This window comes from Felis catus, chromosome F1 (genome assembly GCF_018350175.1).
Source record: "Felis catus isolate Fca126 chromosome F1, F.catus_Fca126_mat1.0, whole genome shotgun sequence".
Classification (NCBI taxonomy): Eukaryota; Metazoa; Chordata; class Mammalia; order Carnivora; family Felidae; genus Felis; species Felis catus.
Window position 1 is genome coordinate 68636340 of NC_058384.1, and position 14288 is coordinate 68650627.

At 54.0% G+C, this 14288-nt stretch overlaps 2 protein-coding genes across 18 annotated transcripts in view; one reads left to right on the forward strand and one right to left on the reverse strand.

Moving 5' to 3' along the window:
- Positions 1–756: 756 nt before the first annotated feature.
- On the reverse strand, positions 757–9471 carry LOC109495849 (CASP-like protein 4A2). 2 transcript variants are annotated; one of them, XM_045049089.1, is made up of 2 exons: positions 8987–9328; positions 757–1763 (listed from the first exon to the last, which is right to left on the reverse strand). In XM_045049089.1, the coding sequence occupies exons 1-2, from the start codon at positions 9326–9328 to the stop codon at positions 1725–1727; spliced, it is 381 nt and encodes a 126-aa protein (XP_044905024.1). In that variant the 3' UTR covers positions 757–1724. The 2 variants fall into 2 exon arrangements, with proteins under 2 accessions (XP_044905024.1, XP_044905023.1); XM_045049088.1 differs by lacking the exon at positions 757–1763 and adding an exon at positions 8517–8754 and having other exon boundaries at positions 8987–9471.
- TPM3 (tropomyosin 3) overlaps positions 3921–14288 on the forward strand; it is a 28426-nt gene continuing 18058 nt past the window's right edge. For 8 of the 16 annotated variants that reach the window (XM_003999757.6, XM_011291257.4, XM_019822526.3 and 5 more), the window contains exon 1: positions 9452–9583. In XM_003999757.6, the coding sequence (XP_003999806.1) occupies positions 9452–9583 (132 nt within the window). Of the gene's footprint in view, positions 4136–4805; positions 4932–9451; positions 9584–14288 lie in introns of those variants that run through there. The other 8 variants (XM_045049082.1, XM_011291254.4, XM_019822523.3 and 5 more) reach the window with 4 other exon arrangements.

The following is a 14288-nucleotide window of genomic DNA, read 5'->3' on the forward strand; positions in this document are numbered from 1 at the left end:
CTCACCTCCAACAGCCCTGCTGCCCGAGCATCTCTAAGTCAATGACTCACGAGTTCCTGTAGCCAACAAGGCATGGGGCTCACGGGCTGGGAGGCAGGCGTGGACAGGGGAGGAAGGCAAGGTGACACATTACGAGGGACAGAAGCAGGCGCATGCGGCCTGGATTTGACCTGCAGCCTGAGGCTGGGTCTCTGATCCTGCGGGGGACCCCCCCTGCCCCCACCGGTCCTTCATCTGCCCACAGCCGCCTCCCAGTGGGCCCTGCTGTGTACATTGTCCAGGAGAGCCTGGCCCCAGAGCATAGCAGATCTGGGTTTGAATCCTGCCTCTGTCACTGCCTGCCTGCGTGGCTTTGGGCCAGTTACCTTAACTTTCTGGGTCCCAGCTCCTTGTTTGTAAACTGGAGATAATGCCTACCTCCCTGGATTGCTGTGGGGATGAAATGAAGCACTTTGCAGAGAGGTGGTGCATAAGGTCCAATAAATGGTGAGCCATAGTGTTTTCCTGCCCCCTGAGAGTTTTTTTCCCTTCTCACCTCCTCTCTGTTGCCTGGCTGCTCCCCAGCCACCCTGACTCCTGCAGCAGCCCCTTTACTCCTCCTCATTCTTTTTATTGGGACCCACACAACACCCCACCCCTTCTGCCTTGGTCCCTGACCTTGGCCTCTCTCCCCAGGGCTTGTCAGAGCCCGGCTGGCTCCGGTATTGGCAGGCTGCCCCCCCTCCCATCTCCTGTGACCCCCCCCTCCCCCCGCCTGCTCTGTCTGCTCTGATCACGTCAACTGATTCCCCGGGTCATAGCCACCCAGCCAGCCCCTTTTCCTTCTGGGGCTGGCACCTTCTCCACCTCCAGCCCCAGAGGGTCCGGCCTGGTTCGAGATGGCCACACAGGAGGCACCGCCAGGAGAGTCAGATCCCTTTTATCGGGGCCACCTGAGGCCTGCCTAATCAAGCCCCGAGGTCAGTCTCCTTCTGAGAGAACTGCTCCTCTTCTACATCAATGTCCCCAAACATGAGGTGCTTTTCGCTCCTGTCACTTCCTAGCCTCTGGTTCACCAGGGCAGTTGAGGCTCCCAGAGAAAGGAGCTGAACATGGGGGTAAGGGTAAGGCTGGTGGTCACGAGAGCAAGCATTACACACACACCCCGCCCCCCCCCCCCCGTAAGAGCCATGGGGAGCAAGGACACGAAACGACACCACAGGGTTAGCGTGGGGCTGCGCGCCCTCTTGTCAGCCTTCCCCTGGAGGGCCGGAGGCGCACAACGGGCATCGACTGGGGCTTTGGACAAGCTATTGATCTAGATCAAGGGCACTGTGGAGAGGGTATATGTGTGGGGCAGGGTGGGGGTGGGAATCCGGACTAATGGGAACACGGACACATGGAACAGGCCTGGGGCTGAAGCAGGGCACCCCCGCCCACCCCCGCACGGCCACCCGCTGCAGCTATAACTCGGACTCCGTTCTGCCACAGCGGAGACACACCCGCCTGCCGCATGACGGTCAACAGACCTGATCCTCCTCAGAAGAAACCCCCCCGGCGGGGAGCCAGGCTGGACCCCTGTGAGGGAAGACCCTGGGAGAAGAGCACCAAGGCCTGTGGGCTTCTTCCTGGCAGAGGGGCTCCGCCCTCGATCTCCTAAAGTCTTCGTTTCAGTTCTGCCAGGCAGGGCAGGCCATATACCTTCTCCGGAGCCCAGGCTGGAGCCCGCCGGGGGCACAGGTCCCTCACCTCTTCCGGACACCCAAGGGTGACTTTGAGGGTGCCTGGAAGACATGGGGAGAAGGGGAGAAGGAACAAGATGATGGAAGAAGCGCGCTGGAAGTTTCTCATGGCCACTTCTCTGTAGTACTTCAGAGCAGGAGGACTCCAGGATGCTGTGGGCTGAAAGGCCCTCGGCAGTCTGGCGGGGTGATCTGGAAGGTTAGGAGTTCCGTTCGAAAGGTAAAGCAGGGTGTACAAGCACCCCCCCCCCCAAAAAAGGCCCTCCCCCGGAAAGCCTCAGGGCAGTGGGAAGGAGGCTGGGGAGAGCAGGCGGCTGGGCCGGCCTTCAGTGCCATGGGCGCGACAACAGGGCGAGAAGCTCTGTGTGGGAGCCCTTGGAGAGGATAGGTGTCCGGATGTGGAGCCCTGCCAGACAGGCTTCCTGGTCTGGGCCAACGTGATCCAGCAAAGGCCAGGCGCCGGTGGGAGAGGAGCTGATACAGGGACAGCACGAAGGGCAGACGAGTGAGAGCCAGCTGTCTTGGGAGGCAAAGAGCAGGGGTCAGCGTCCTTCCCCAAGGAGATGGCTCTCCATGTAGGCAAGCTTGGTGGCTGGAGGGGAGGAAGGCAGACGACCACCGAAACTCTCCTGCCGGCTTCTGTGTGATATGTTTGATATTGGGTTGTTTAATTAGGAACCAACTAAATATCAAACATATTCTTACAGCAGTGGGCAATTTGGCATCAGCCTCTGGGGCCCCTTTACCAAACCGCTTATCTCCAGGGTCCCTTTGGAACACCGGTGGCTGCAACCTACGTGGGTCTCACTCTTAGGCTGGAGAGCTAGTGCGGGAGTACAAGAGCAGGGACTGGAGTTTCAGTTCGTCCCGTATCTTTCCCTTTTACTGGAAGGGATGTAGCTCTGATCTTCTGTCCTTGTATTTTTTTCCTCCTTATTCAATACTGCCCCCACCCTTATTAACTGCTGCTTCCTGGCCCTGGGACTCTCTTGTTCACTAGTCCTGCAGCGAGGGTCTTTGGTTTCTCTGCTTCCCTTCAAGAGTCAATTGATAGCCTCTCTGCCCATCCACCTCTAGTGACTGGCAGACCTCAAGAGTAGACTCCAGTTTTGCCCCGTGCCCTGGTGGGTGTCTCAGTTACCCCACTGCTGGGGCTTAGTATTAACGCTAGCCATCTTTCCTTGACATATGACTAATTAGACACATTCATAGTCTTCTCTGATAGCTCTGGTCACCTTGAACAGTGCCCACCTCTCCCCTGGCATATTCTCAGATTGTGTGGCACTGGTGTACTGGGATCAATCGCCACCTGTCAGTAACAGGCTCCAAGTGGAGGAATGAACATGGCCTGGAGTCAAGCCAGGGAGAACAGAGCTGGCACCGATGAGGACTGTGATGTGTGGATGGCGGTAGGTTGGGTAAGGAGAGAGCAGAGGACAAGAGTGGAGAGCAGCACAGTGCTTGGTCAGCGTGGGTATGAAAGTTCTACCTAAAGACCACTGTGGGCAAACAGAGGGCATGGTCCCACCCAGATTACTCTGATCCTCCCCTGCTTCTCTCCCCCACCTCACTTGAAGCTCTGGGAGGACCTTCCAGGGACCGACGGTCACCGCTTACTGTGTCCCTGTGGCTCTTAATGGGGAGGAATGATGTCTCCCTGCCAATTAGAGACTCTTGAAATAGCACAGTAATTTGATCTGGGGATCCGGGGCAATTGTCAGGGATCATCACGAGTGACCTCTCCTTTTTCACTGTTGCTCAAGCTCCCTGAATGCTGGGAATCAAAAGGTAAAACTCAACCAGTGGCCTTTGACCAGCATCCAGCACAGAGGGGGGTGAGGGTGATGGGGAAACGGAAGGGCAACTAGGACCCTCTGGGTGAAAGCTACGCTCCTAGAATTGCCAAAGTACCCTCCTGTATTTCAGTGTTCTCCCCTCCCCTCGCTCTTTTCAAACACCCACAGAGCTGCCCAGAGGGTGGAACGTGCCAGGGTCAGGGAGAACCTCTCCCCTCCCCCACTTTCCATTGTCTAAAATCAGCCTCAGCTGTTCCCCAATTTTTCTTTGCTGGTGATGTCAGTCCATCAAAGTATCTCACCCTGCGCTCCCCCAGGGAGAACAATAATGGGCTGGAAGGAGCTGGAAAGACCATATTAGGAACAAGAGGTGGAGCCGTGAGCAGAGATAAAAGGCTCGAGCCTGGGGGCCGCCTGGTCACTCAGCCAGCTGCCCTCCTCTCCTGCCCTGGCCTCCAGTTCTCCAGGTTTCACAGGCGAGCTCACCAACAGCCACAGCTCATGATGGAGGCCATCAAGAAAAAGATGCAGATGTTGAAGCTGGACAAGGAGAATGCTCTGGACCGGGCAGAGCAAGCTGAAGCGGAGCAAAAGCAGGCAGAAGAGAGAAGCAAGCAGGTGGGTGCTGGCACCGCTCTCTCTTGCCTGCTGGCGAGCAAGACTGTGAGATGGGAGAGGGCTCTCGTGGGAGAGGCAGTGACCACCAGCCCAGCTTGTTCTTTGGGCGGGAGGGACTCTCTTCTTCCCCAGCCGCGCCGGATAGGCAGAGGACATCCAGCGTCTCGGCTCCAGAGCGCCTGTGTGACCTTGGGAAATCCAGCAGCCCCCTCCGAGCCCCGGTGTGTCTGCCAGATCTAAATGGGGTGGATCTTGTTCTGGGAGAACCCAGTTTCTAGAGGAAAATGTGGGGGCTGGGCACACAGGATCTCTTTTCCTTTGATCTTTTTTGGAGATTTTACTTTTAAGTAATCTCTACACCCAACGTGGGTCTCGAACTTATAACCCCGAGATTAAGAGTCACATGGCTCTACCGACTGAGCCAGTCTTGAGTCACAGGCATCTACACCCTTACCATCCCAGGGTCTTGGATGAAAACCCACCATGGCTTGGTCATCTTAAGGTCAGAGATCCCAGGGTCACAGGTCAAGGCATAACTCCTAGGGCAGTTGGCTGGGAGTGGCTAGGGAGAAAGTATGTCTCTTTGGGAACGAGCACAGGGGTCTGTCAGGGCTGGGGAGCCCCAGGTCTGGGCCTGCTCCATTGTGTGTGACTCGTGGGGCTCCTGCAGCTGGAGGACGAGCTGGCGGCCATGCAGAAGAAGCTGAAAGGGACAGAGGATGAGCTGGACAAGTACTCTGAAGCTCTGAAGGACGCCCAGGAGAAGCTGGAGCTGGCAGAGAAGAAGGCTGCTGACGTACGTATGACAGAGTCGGAAGGTGGGTTAATCCGCATGTGCAGAGCGCCATGTTGATAGGACGAAACCCCACGCTTGGACACACACATACTTGGGGATCCAGGGTGTAGAAATAGATGCTCGCGTGCATTTTTGCACACAATCACATGCTGACATACCCTCCTGACGGCATGTTCATTTGTTCTTAAATGTCTCATTTTTGTCTCATCCTCAACCCAGGAACTTCGCTATGTTTCCCAGGACCCAGACAAAGGGAGGGGTCTCCAGGTCCAGACTGCTATCACTTTTCCCACCTCCTCCCCCATGCCACATTCCTCGCTTTTGTGTCCAAGCCCTGGCACCTAGATATGGATATTAATAGGGAAACTCTCATCTCTCAACCGCCCAGCAGAGCCAGCTCAGATTTCACAATGGGACAAAAGAGGTCACAATGACCCTGGCCCTCTATGGGTTTTTTCATCTGGGCCACTGTGGGCACCTGCCCTTATGCCACGGAGACACCACAGCAAGCATTGCTCATGACGGGCTGGGTAGCAACAAGGAGTCTTACAGGGGAAACGGGGTCACCAGACCTTACTCTGTGGCAATGACTCACTCACTCAGCCTCTCTGCAGTTGGGTTCAATTTTTCCATCTGAACATGAAATAAATTGTTTTTTTCCACTTCATGTTTATCCCGTCACCACCTACTTCCATTTACCCTCAAGCTTAAAGCTTTAGCACAACAGTAAATGAGAGGCGACAAAGGAAAGATGTTTGGAAGAAAAGTGACATAACGGCCACAAAAGAAAGTGTGGGATTGATGGGAATACAGTCAATTCTTAGCACGGAGTTAATAGGAAAATAGGAGCATATATATATATATGTACGTATGTATGTATATACCCACACATACACATATTTTTAGGAGCACATATACTTTTTTTAATGTTTATTTATTTTTGAGAGAGACAGAGCGTGAGCGGGGGAGGAGCAGAGAGAGAGGGAGACGCAGAATCTGAAGCAGGCTCCAGGCTCTCAGCTGTCAGCACAGAGCCCGATGTGGGGCTTGAACTCACAAACGTGAGATCACGACCTGAGTGGAAGTCAGACACTTAACCGACTGAGCCACCCAGGTGCCCCAGGAGCGCCTGGTTTTGGAAAATAGAGAGACAGAGTGGGTCATTCGCAGATGTTTCCAGACCCTCAAGTTTGGCCTCTTTGCTCTCAGGCCCATCATCTCCCCTTTGGCACTCTGCCACCTGCAGTGGCCAGGGAACGTAACGAGGGCTGTTGAACGTATCCTGCCAGAGGTCAGAGATACAAAGAGGATCATATACGTTATACATATTTGTGGTTTCCAAGAGTTTAGTCCCCTGCAAACTATTAATTCTTCCTTCTTGGAAAACTGCAGAAAACACAGGTTACCTCCAGAGGTTTGGGCAGATGCTTGATGGCCTGTTGGAACTACCTGACCAAGGTTCCGGGTCTAGATGGATAGATGATCTCTCTGGCTCATAGGGACAGAAGTTTTCGCAAACTGGCAGTGTCGGGTTAAGGGGAGTTTTATGAGATGTTGGGTGACGACTCTCCTGGAGAGTCTAAGGCTAAAGCAGCAGGTATGTGGGTTGGAGGAGGTGTGTCCAGGAGCAAGGAAAGAACAAACAAGTCTAACCTTCGATCTTGGGAGAGAGAAACACAGAGGCTCTAGATGATACCCCTATTTCACTGGGAAGATAAAGGGATTTCCTGGGGATGAATTCTGTCTGTCCAACGCTGTTGCACATATACAGACACGCACTGTCATCCCCCACCCAGACAGGGTGCGTTCAGTATATTCACTCGAAAGAAGTTACTCATGTTTATATAGGAACCCACCAAAACCCATTTCAATATGTAGTATGTGGGTAGAAAAACTTGTTTAACTTCTCTCCCCGTTAGCTTTCCCTACAAGTCAGCGAGTACCCTCAGAGGTGTGCCCGAGGCCAAGAAGTGGGGGAGGAAGGCTGTGAGCAGCAGGCAGAAATACGTTAGGCTAGGAAGGAAGCAGGAAGAAAGGTTTTTTTTTTCTCAGAGCTGGGGTTAGCAACCTTCCACCTGTAAGCTAAATCCTGTCACAGCCTCGTTTTGTACAGTTTTACTGCAACGACACCATGCCCACTCGTTTGCATATCATCTACGGGCTTTGTCCCATGGAGCTCAACACACCCTGTGGCCTGCAAAGCCAGGAAAACTGTACTGTCTGGCCTTTCCCAGAAAAAGTTGGGGGATTTCTGCCTCAAAGAATCAGAGAAGGAAAGTGAAGTGTTTATAGGAATTGGAAAAAGTGCTGAATAAGGAGGAAGCAATAGGTTTAAAGCAGAGAGCAAGGGTCAGAGTCACCAGCAACATGATGTCTGCATCTTCGGGGGGAGGGTGTGCGTCCAGTGCAAGTGTCCCGGGAAGTTCACAGCTCAGCTCCTACCCTCGAGGCTAACAGAGCAGACTACTCTGATGTGGATATAAGGGCAGGAGAGGGAGTGGAGGGAGTCAACGACTGCATGTTCACACAGGGAGTTCTGGTTATCTGAGCAGCTTTTCTGGAAAGCACAGGATTTGCTGGATTGCTTGAAGAAGGAAAAGGGCAAGGGTATGGCAAGGTCAGTACAAGCTTCACCTTTTCATCCCTGAATTGTCTGAAATCGTTTTCAAAAAATTGTAACAAAGCATACATCACGTTTGCCATTTTAACCACTTCTAAGGGTACAGTTCAATGGCAGTAAGAACATTCACGTGTGTAAGGGCTTCTCAACCCGAGGTGAAGTCAGAAGCTCATTAGGGTAAAGCAAGGGGAAAGAGGAGTGCAAGGTTAGGACAAAGAGTAATACCAGACGTGAGAGGGGTGGGGGATGGACAGTACACCTGCTGATACATTGTTGTATTGTTGGTCACCAGGAAAACATTAGCACTGGGCCCTTTGCTGCCCGTCCATCATGCCTTTAAAGGGTATCAGGAGTCAATCCACCTGTCTCCCTGGATCAAGAGAAGATTATCTGTTCACATCTACCAGACTCAGGAATACAGCAGTGCTCTGAGCAGCCTTGGGTTGGTCTGCGTTGAGGGCGCCGGCCGCTTCACTAGGGCAAAGGGAGGTAAACAGCGCCCCCTGCTGATCATCACCCAGATGCCAAAGTCTCACTTCCGTTTCCATCTTCTCTCTGACCAGACTTCTCCGAGAAGAGCTGGAAAAATTCTTAGGCCATCAGGGTAGAGTTTACTCCCTGTTCTTCCCTCCCAGTTCCAGGAGGGAAAAAACAGTACACAGCGTACTCTACCAAGCAAATTATTTACTGTTTGAATTGTTTCCTCAAAACAGCTCATTGCTCAGTATTTCTAAAAGGAAATAGGAAGAGGAAGCCTCTGGAGGGAGTTGTCTTCAGAACCAGGCATTGAGGGCAGCACCTGTCTTACCTACCAGTCATTTCAGGGATCAGGAGTCTTAATCCTGAGTCCTGCTCCGCACCATAATTTTGAGGGGAAAAGAGAGTCGCAGCAGAGGAGACATTTGTTATGATGGCTTACAGGGAAGGCAGGCGTACAGTACAAACAAGTAGGAGCGAACAGGAGGTAAAATTTTCAAGTCTCTTTACTATTGTGCTTCCAGAAGTCCCACGTGGCAGGGACTGGGAGGCAGTTTCTAACTCAGGGCACCTGAAGGTAGAAGTGGCAGTGAAACTGTTTAGTTATCACCGAACAGAGGCTCGGTTCCACAGGACGTTTGCTAGGCACTCACGTGGCTGTTGCACAAAGGGTCTGGTAACAGTGATCTGTAAGAGAGGACTCCTTCCTGATAAAATCTTTCTCACCTGCACAGAGAAATGTGACGACTGATTACCATACCTAAATTACTCAAGGTTCGGAAGGCCTGGCAGGTCGGTGAATCGCCGGTGCACAGTGACCCTCCAAGGTGACGGGGCAAGAACGAGATCCGTACCGATGCCAAGGGAACGAGAAGTCCGCCATCCTGGCCTTTTCTCTCACCCCCGGAATTCCCTGCCTTGACTTTCAGGCGGTGGGTTAGGGTGGGAGAGAACCTACCTGGGCCCACCCGGAGCGGAGCGGAGGCTGCAGAGCCGGGCTCTTCTGAGGCTGGGGCCCAGCAAGCCCTGGCCTGTCCCGGCACCCGAGTTTGGAGCCCGTGTGCGGTGGGTGGAAGCCGGGGCGGCGTCGGGTGCGCGGTGAAGGCGGACGCCGCGCGGCCGGGCGGACCTGCTGCGGGGCAGAGGGCGGCCTGTCGCGCGCCTTCCGGTTGCCATGGTAGCCCGCGCCCGGCGCTGCCCCGCCCCCCTTTGCTGGGCTGGGAAAGGCCCCGCCCCGCGCTCGCGCCGAGGGCCGCCCGCCCGGGGTCTGTCGCGGCAGGGCGCGGCGGTGACGCCACATCCGGGCGGGTGGGCGAGTTCCGGTATTTCAGGGAGGAGCAGGCGGAAGTGGGGGTGAGAAGCGGCTGCAGCGCCGAGCGGAGGAGGCAGGAAGCCGAGAGCGAGCAGGGGCTGGGTGGGCACGATGGCCGGGATCACCACCATCGAGGCGGTGAAGCGCAAGATCCAGGTTCTGCAGCAGCAAGCCGATGACGCAGAGGAGAGGGCCGAGCGCCTGCAGCGGGAAGTGGAGGGGGAAAGGCGGGCACGGGAGCAGGTACGGAGAGGGCGAGGCGCGCGAGGGGGAGCGGGCGCTGCAGCGGCTGGGACCCCGAAGGGGGGCCCTTGGTTTCGCGGCGGAGCGCGGGCCGCGGGCGCCGGCTGACTCGGAGATGAGGTTGGAGCCCGGCGGATGGGTGGGGCTCACCCGCGGCTGGACCTGAGGCGGACGAAGGGGGAACTGGGCGCTCGGGTGAGCCGGCTTGACCTTTGAAGGAACTGAGCCTCGCGGGGCCTGGAAAGTGGTTTTCCTCCTCCTCCTGTCTCCCCGCTCATTCATTCAGTCCATCGGAGGCTGGCGCGGCCAGGGGAGGGGCTCAGCGGCCTCTCCCTCCCCCACTCCTCGGTGAAGGGCGGGGTGGGGGGGGGGAATTCGCTCTCGTTAGAGGTTTCCGGCCCCAGGGGGGAGAGTAGGTGGGTGCCGCTCTGGCCTGGGAGGGGCAGGGCCGACTTACTGTGCAGGGGTGGGGGTGGGGGTGGGAACCGCCGGAAAGCCCCCGGCCTGGCCTGCTGGCAGCCTTTCCGCTCCCTCCTCCAGCTCAGGAAATGAGGCTGCAGTCGGCTGAGAGGAAGCGCGGTGCCCTCCCTGGAGGAGGTTAAGGCCACAGCACCGCCTCCCATCCTCCGGCCTGGGGCTCTTTCCTCTGGTGGGGGCAACTGCTAAACCCACTGTGTCAACCGCCGCGAAGCCGCCCAGGAGGAGTTGGTACCTCACTCACTATGTTAGTGCAAATGTGCGAGCCAACAAAACTCGCCTGGCCCTACCCCTGACGACCTGGAAGGCGGGGACTTCTGCAGGATTCTGGCCTTTATTGCTGAAGTGTATCAGTGCAGGCCCAGCCGGTTAAGAACACTTCTTCCAAGCGCAGCCGATAAGCCAGTTGGGGTGGCCGAGACTCGGATTGAGTGCCAATTTCTGTCAAGGTTTCTGGTTGACCTCGGCAGTGTGGTTCGTGCAGACAAAATAATGAGTTCCAAGGAGCCTCTAGTGTCGCTCTGTTGTTTCCCAGTTACCCGCCACGGTGTCTCTTTTTATTAAAGATAATATTGGCTCAGCTGGAAGTTGGAACATAAAATGATGATGAAATGAATGGTGATTCTCGAAACTGCTTTCTGCTTAGAGGAGGGCCAGTAATTTTAGTAAGCCACAAGACTTCCCAGGGTCTAGGGTACAGGCGAGTGGGTGGAACTGATCTCCTGACTTGGTTTTGGAGAATCTTGAGGCTGGAGAGAAAAGTAAGTGTTGCTAAAATTTGAAGACCTTATGAGGAACTTCTGTGGTTTATTGGTATTCCTTGTTGTTCTCTTGCCTGGTCAGGTTTTTTTTGTTTTTGTTTTTGTTTTTGTTTTTGTTTTTGTTTTCCCTGGCTGCTCCTCTGGGGAGTGGCTGAGAATTACTGTTTTGGGGGGAGAGTGGGAGATTGTTGGAATGCTCTTGTTTTTCTACCGGGGCGTAGAAATGCTGGGGTCTTGTCTTCTCTGTCGTCTTTTTCTCAGGGGATTTCCCCCATGTTCATGATAATATATTTTTAAGTTTATTTTACCTATTTTGAGAGAGAGAGAGCGTGAGTGTGCCCACAAGGGAGGAGCATAGAGAGGGAGAGAGGGAGAATCCCAAGCAGGATTCACACTGTCAGTGTGGAGCTCGATGTAGGGCTCGAACTCCCCAACCGTGAGATCATGACCTGAGCTGAAATCAAGAGACCGACTGAGCCACCCCGGTGTCCCAGTGTGAGTAGCTTCTAATGATCAATTCAAGTGAGACGGACTGGCTGGGTGACTCTATGGTTAGTGACACTTCTCGTCTCCTTTGTTCTGGAGACTAGATCCCCTTAAAGAAGGCAGGGTGGCTTTTAAAGAACCCGCCATGTGTTGAGCTGCAGAGTGTTAGGCTCAACATTGAAGTGTGGGCACCCCGGGGATAGTTCTAGGGGGGGTGACGCCCCTTCGCCCCTCCCCTCTCCCGGCCGGATTCCTCGCAGGAAAACTTGGCCTCAGTTTTCCCCTGGTCTTCCAGGTGGTAGGCAGAGCAGTGAGCGGCTCCAGACGTTCCTTAAGGTTCCTTCCTCAGCGCCTGCCGGATTTGCTTACTGAGTTGAGGTCTAGTGAGGAAGTCTTCAGATGGGGAAGTAGGGTGATAGTTAAAGGTTGATGAAACCAGTTTCTTCTTTCTGTTCCCCCGCTTGAGGGAGCTTAACCGTTTGGCTTTCTGCTCTGGTGAACTTTGAACTCCTCCTGAGGAGGGAGGGGTGCTTGGGCTTTGCCTGTTACCCTCTCAGGCGTTCTGGAGTATGGGTTTGGCAGCCTCCTCCTTCCTCTGGAGCTGGAAGCTGGGCACTCCCTGATGGTATCTCATGCTGTTTGTGGGATCATCACTTAATTATTTTTCTGGTTGCTTTGTGTGACCCTTCGCTCTTTGTTGGGAAGCTGGGTGAGTCCAGAGCTGAGACTGCAGTTGTTCTGGGAGCCGCCTTTCTTTTCTGCTGTTAGTCTGGAGACTGACCTTTCACAGTGTAGCATCATGGCAGGTATACTTTCGGTTTTGAACCTCCTTTGCAATTCTTGCTAAACTTAAACAGGGGGCATAAACATAATGTTCAAATGCATCCTTTTTCCTTACCTGTTTGTTTTGTTTTTGATGGTGGTAACAACACACGTAACATAAAATTTACGATTTTAACCATTTTTTAAATGTTTCTTTCTGAGAGAGAGAGAGAGAGACAGAGCGTGAGCAGGGCAGGGTCAGAGAGAGAGGGAGACATAGAATCCAAAACGGCTCTGAGCTGTCAGCACAGAGCCTGACGCGGGGCTCGAACTTAAAAACTGTGAGATCGTGACCTGAGCCGAAGTCGGATGCTTAACTGACTGAGCCACGCAGGCGCCCCTATTTTAACCATTTTTAAGTTTACATACAGTTCACCTTATTTGTTTTTAATACCTCTCTCTCCTAACTTACTCTGGTATTTCCCTCCTTTTTTCTGGTCTGAAAAATTGAGAAACACTATTGAAGAAGCGAGTGAGCTTTAAAACAGCAGGTTTTGGGGCGTCTGGGTTTGGGTGGCTCAGTTGGTTAAGCGTCTGACTTCGGCCCACATCGGGCTGTATGCTGACAGCCAGAGCCTTCTTGGGATTCATTTTCATTCTCTGTCTCCCTCCCTCCCCCTCCCCCCCACCCCCCATTCATGTGCACGCACGTGTGCGCGCTCGCGCTCTCTCTCTCTCTCTCTCAACATAAATAAAAACAAAACTTAAAAAAAAACAAAAACAGGCTTTTGGCGCTGTTCCCCATTTCCAATCTCTGGGGGGATTGGAACGCCTGTTGTGTGGCTCTCCTTTTGCTGGGTCGGGTGGACCCAGCAACAGGCTTTATCACCTTTCTTTGGTTTAGGTTTACTTTCCTGCTGATTACCTTTCTCTTTCCCTCCGGTTGGCTGGCGCGCACACTCCTGGGGCGAGGCAAACAGCCCTTTGCTCTGGAGTCTCCACCTTTGTTTACTCTGTGGCAGATAGCTCTGCCTCTGCTCCCTTCCTCACACCTGCCCCCCCCCCCCCCCCGTGACTTTAAAGTCCCTAAGGACACAGTGTCACCCCGGGTAGATACACTTGTGTGGACACCGTGAACCCCGGAGTACTCCTTTCTTCACAGGCCCAAGCCTCACTTTTCCATTACTGGTTTCCTTTGATCAAAATTTCAGCTGTGGCTTTTGTCTAAAAAGAGAAACCCCAGAGTGGCAGAATGCCAGATTTAGGCTAATCCCCTTCTGTCCTTGGCCCTGATTTGCCTCTGAGCACCAGCGCCCCAGCACTTCCTTGCCTTGAGGTGTGTGGCGCGCCTGGGGAATGTCTTCTGTTTGGAGGATGGTAGCAAGCACTTAAGCCACACTCTTTTCACAGCTGAAGCTGTGGCCAGCCTCCTCCTCCTCTCCCTTCGTCTTTTTGTTCTTCTAACATTTATTCACCTTTGAGAGACAGAGAAAGACAGAATGCGAGTGGGGGAGGAGCAGAGAGAGAGGGAGACACAGAATCCGAAGCAGGCTCCAGGCTCCGATCCGTCTGCCCAGAGCCTGACGTGGGGCTTGAACCCACGAACGGCCAGATCATGACCTAAGCCGGAGTTGGGTGCTTAACAGACTGAGCCACCCAGGCGCCCTGTGTGGTCAGCCATCTTCTAATGTGGAGGATCCTGTTATTACCTGAAGGAAAGACCTCAGAGTCTTCCCCCAGGCTGGGCAGAGGTGGATGGGCTGAAAGTTCAAAACCACATCTGGACGTGCTAACCCTTGGGTAATTAGAATAGCACAAGGTTTAATGTTTCCTGTTCTGGTTTGCAGAAGTCCGTCCCACCCAGTGTCTTGCGGGACTTGATTGACCCGGAAGGGATGAAGGGATGAGTGTTGTGCGTAGGTTCTGGCTTGAAGGAAAAGTCCTCCCTTATTCCCTTAGACATAGTCCTAGATCTTGATCCTGCAAACTTCTGTTTCTTTGTAAAGAGAACTGATCTTCTATAGGAGGAGCAGAAAGAGAACAGTGACTGGCGTGCCCCCCCCCCCCAGGGTCTCTGAAGCTTTGGTGGGGACACCCCGTGGCAGGTTCTGCATTTGATATAGGCTCCGTCAGTGTGTGTCAGTGTGTGTGTGTGCGTGCTCTTGCTCTCAGGAGGGCACCAAGAGGTGCCTTCTCCTCCCTCTTCAGCCTTGCGAAGA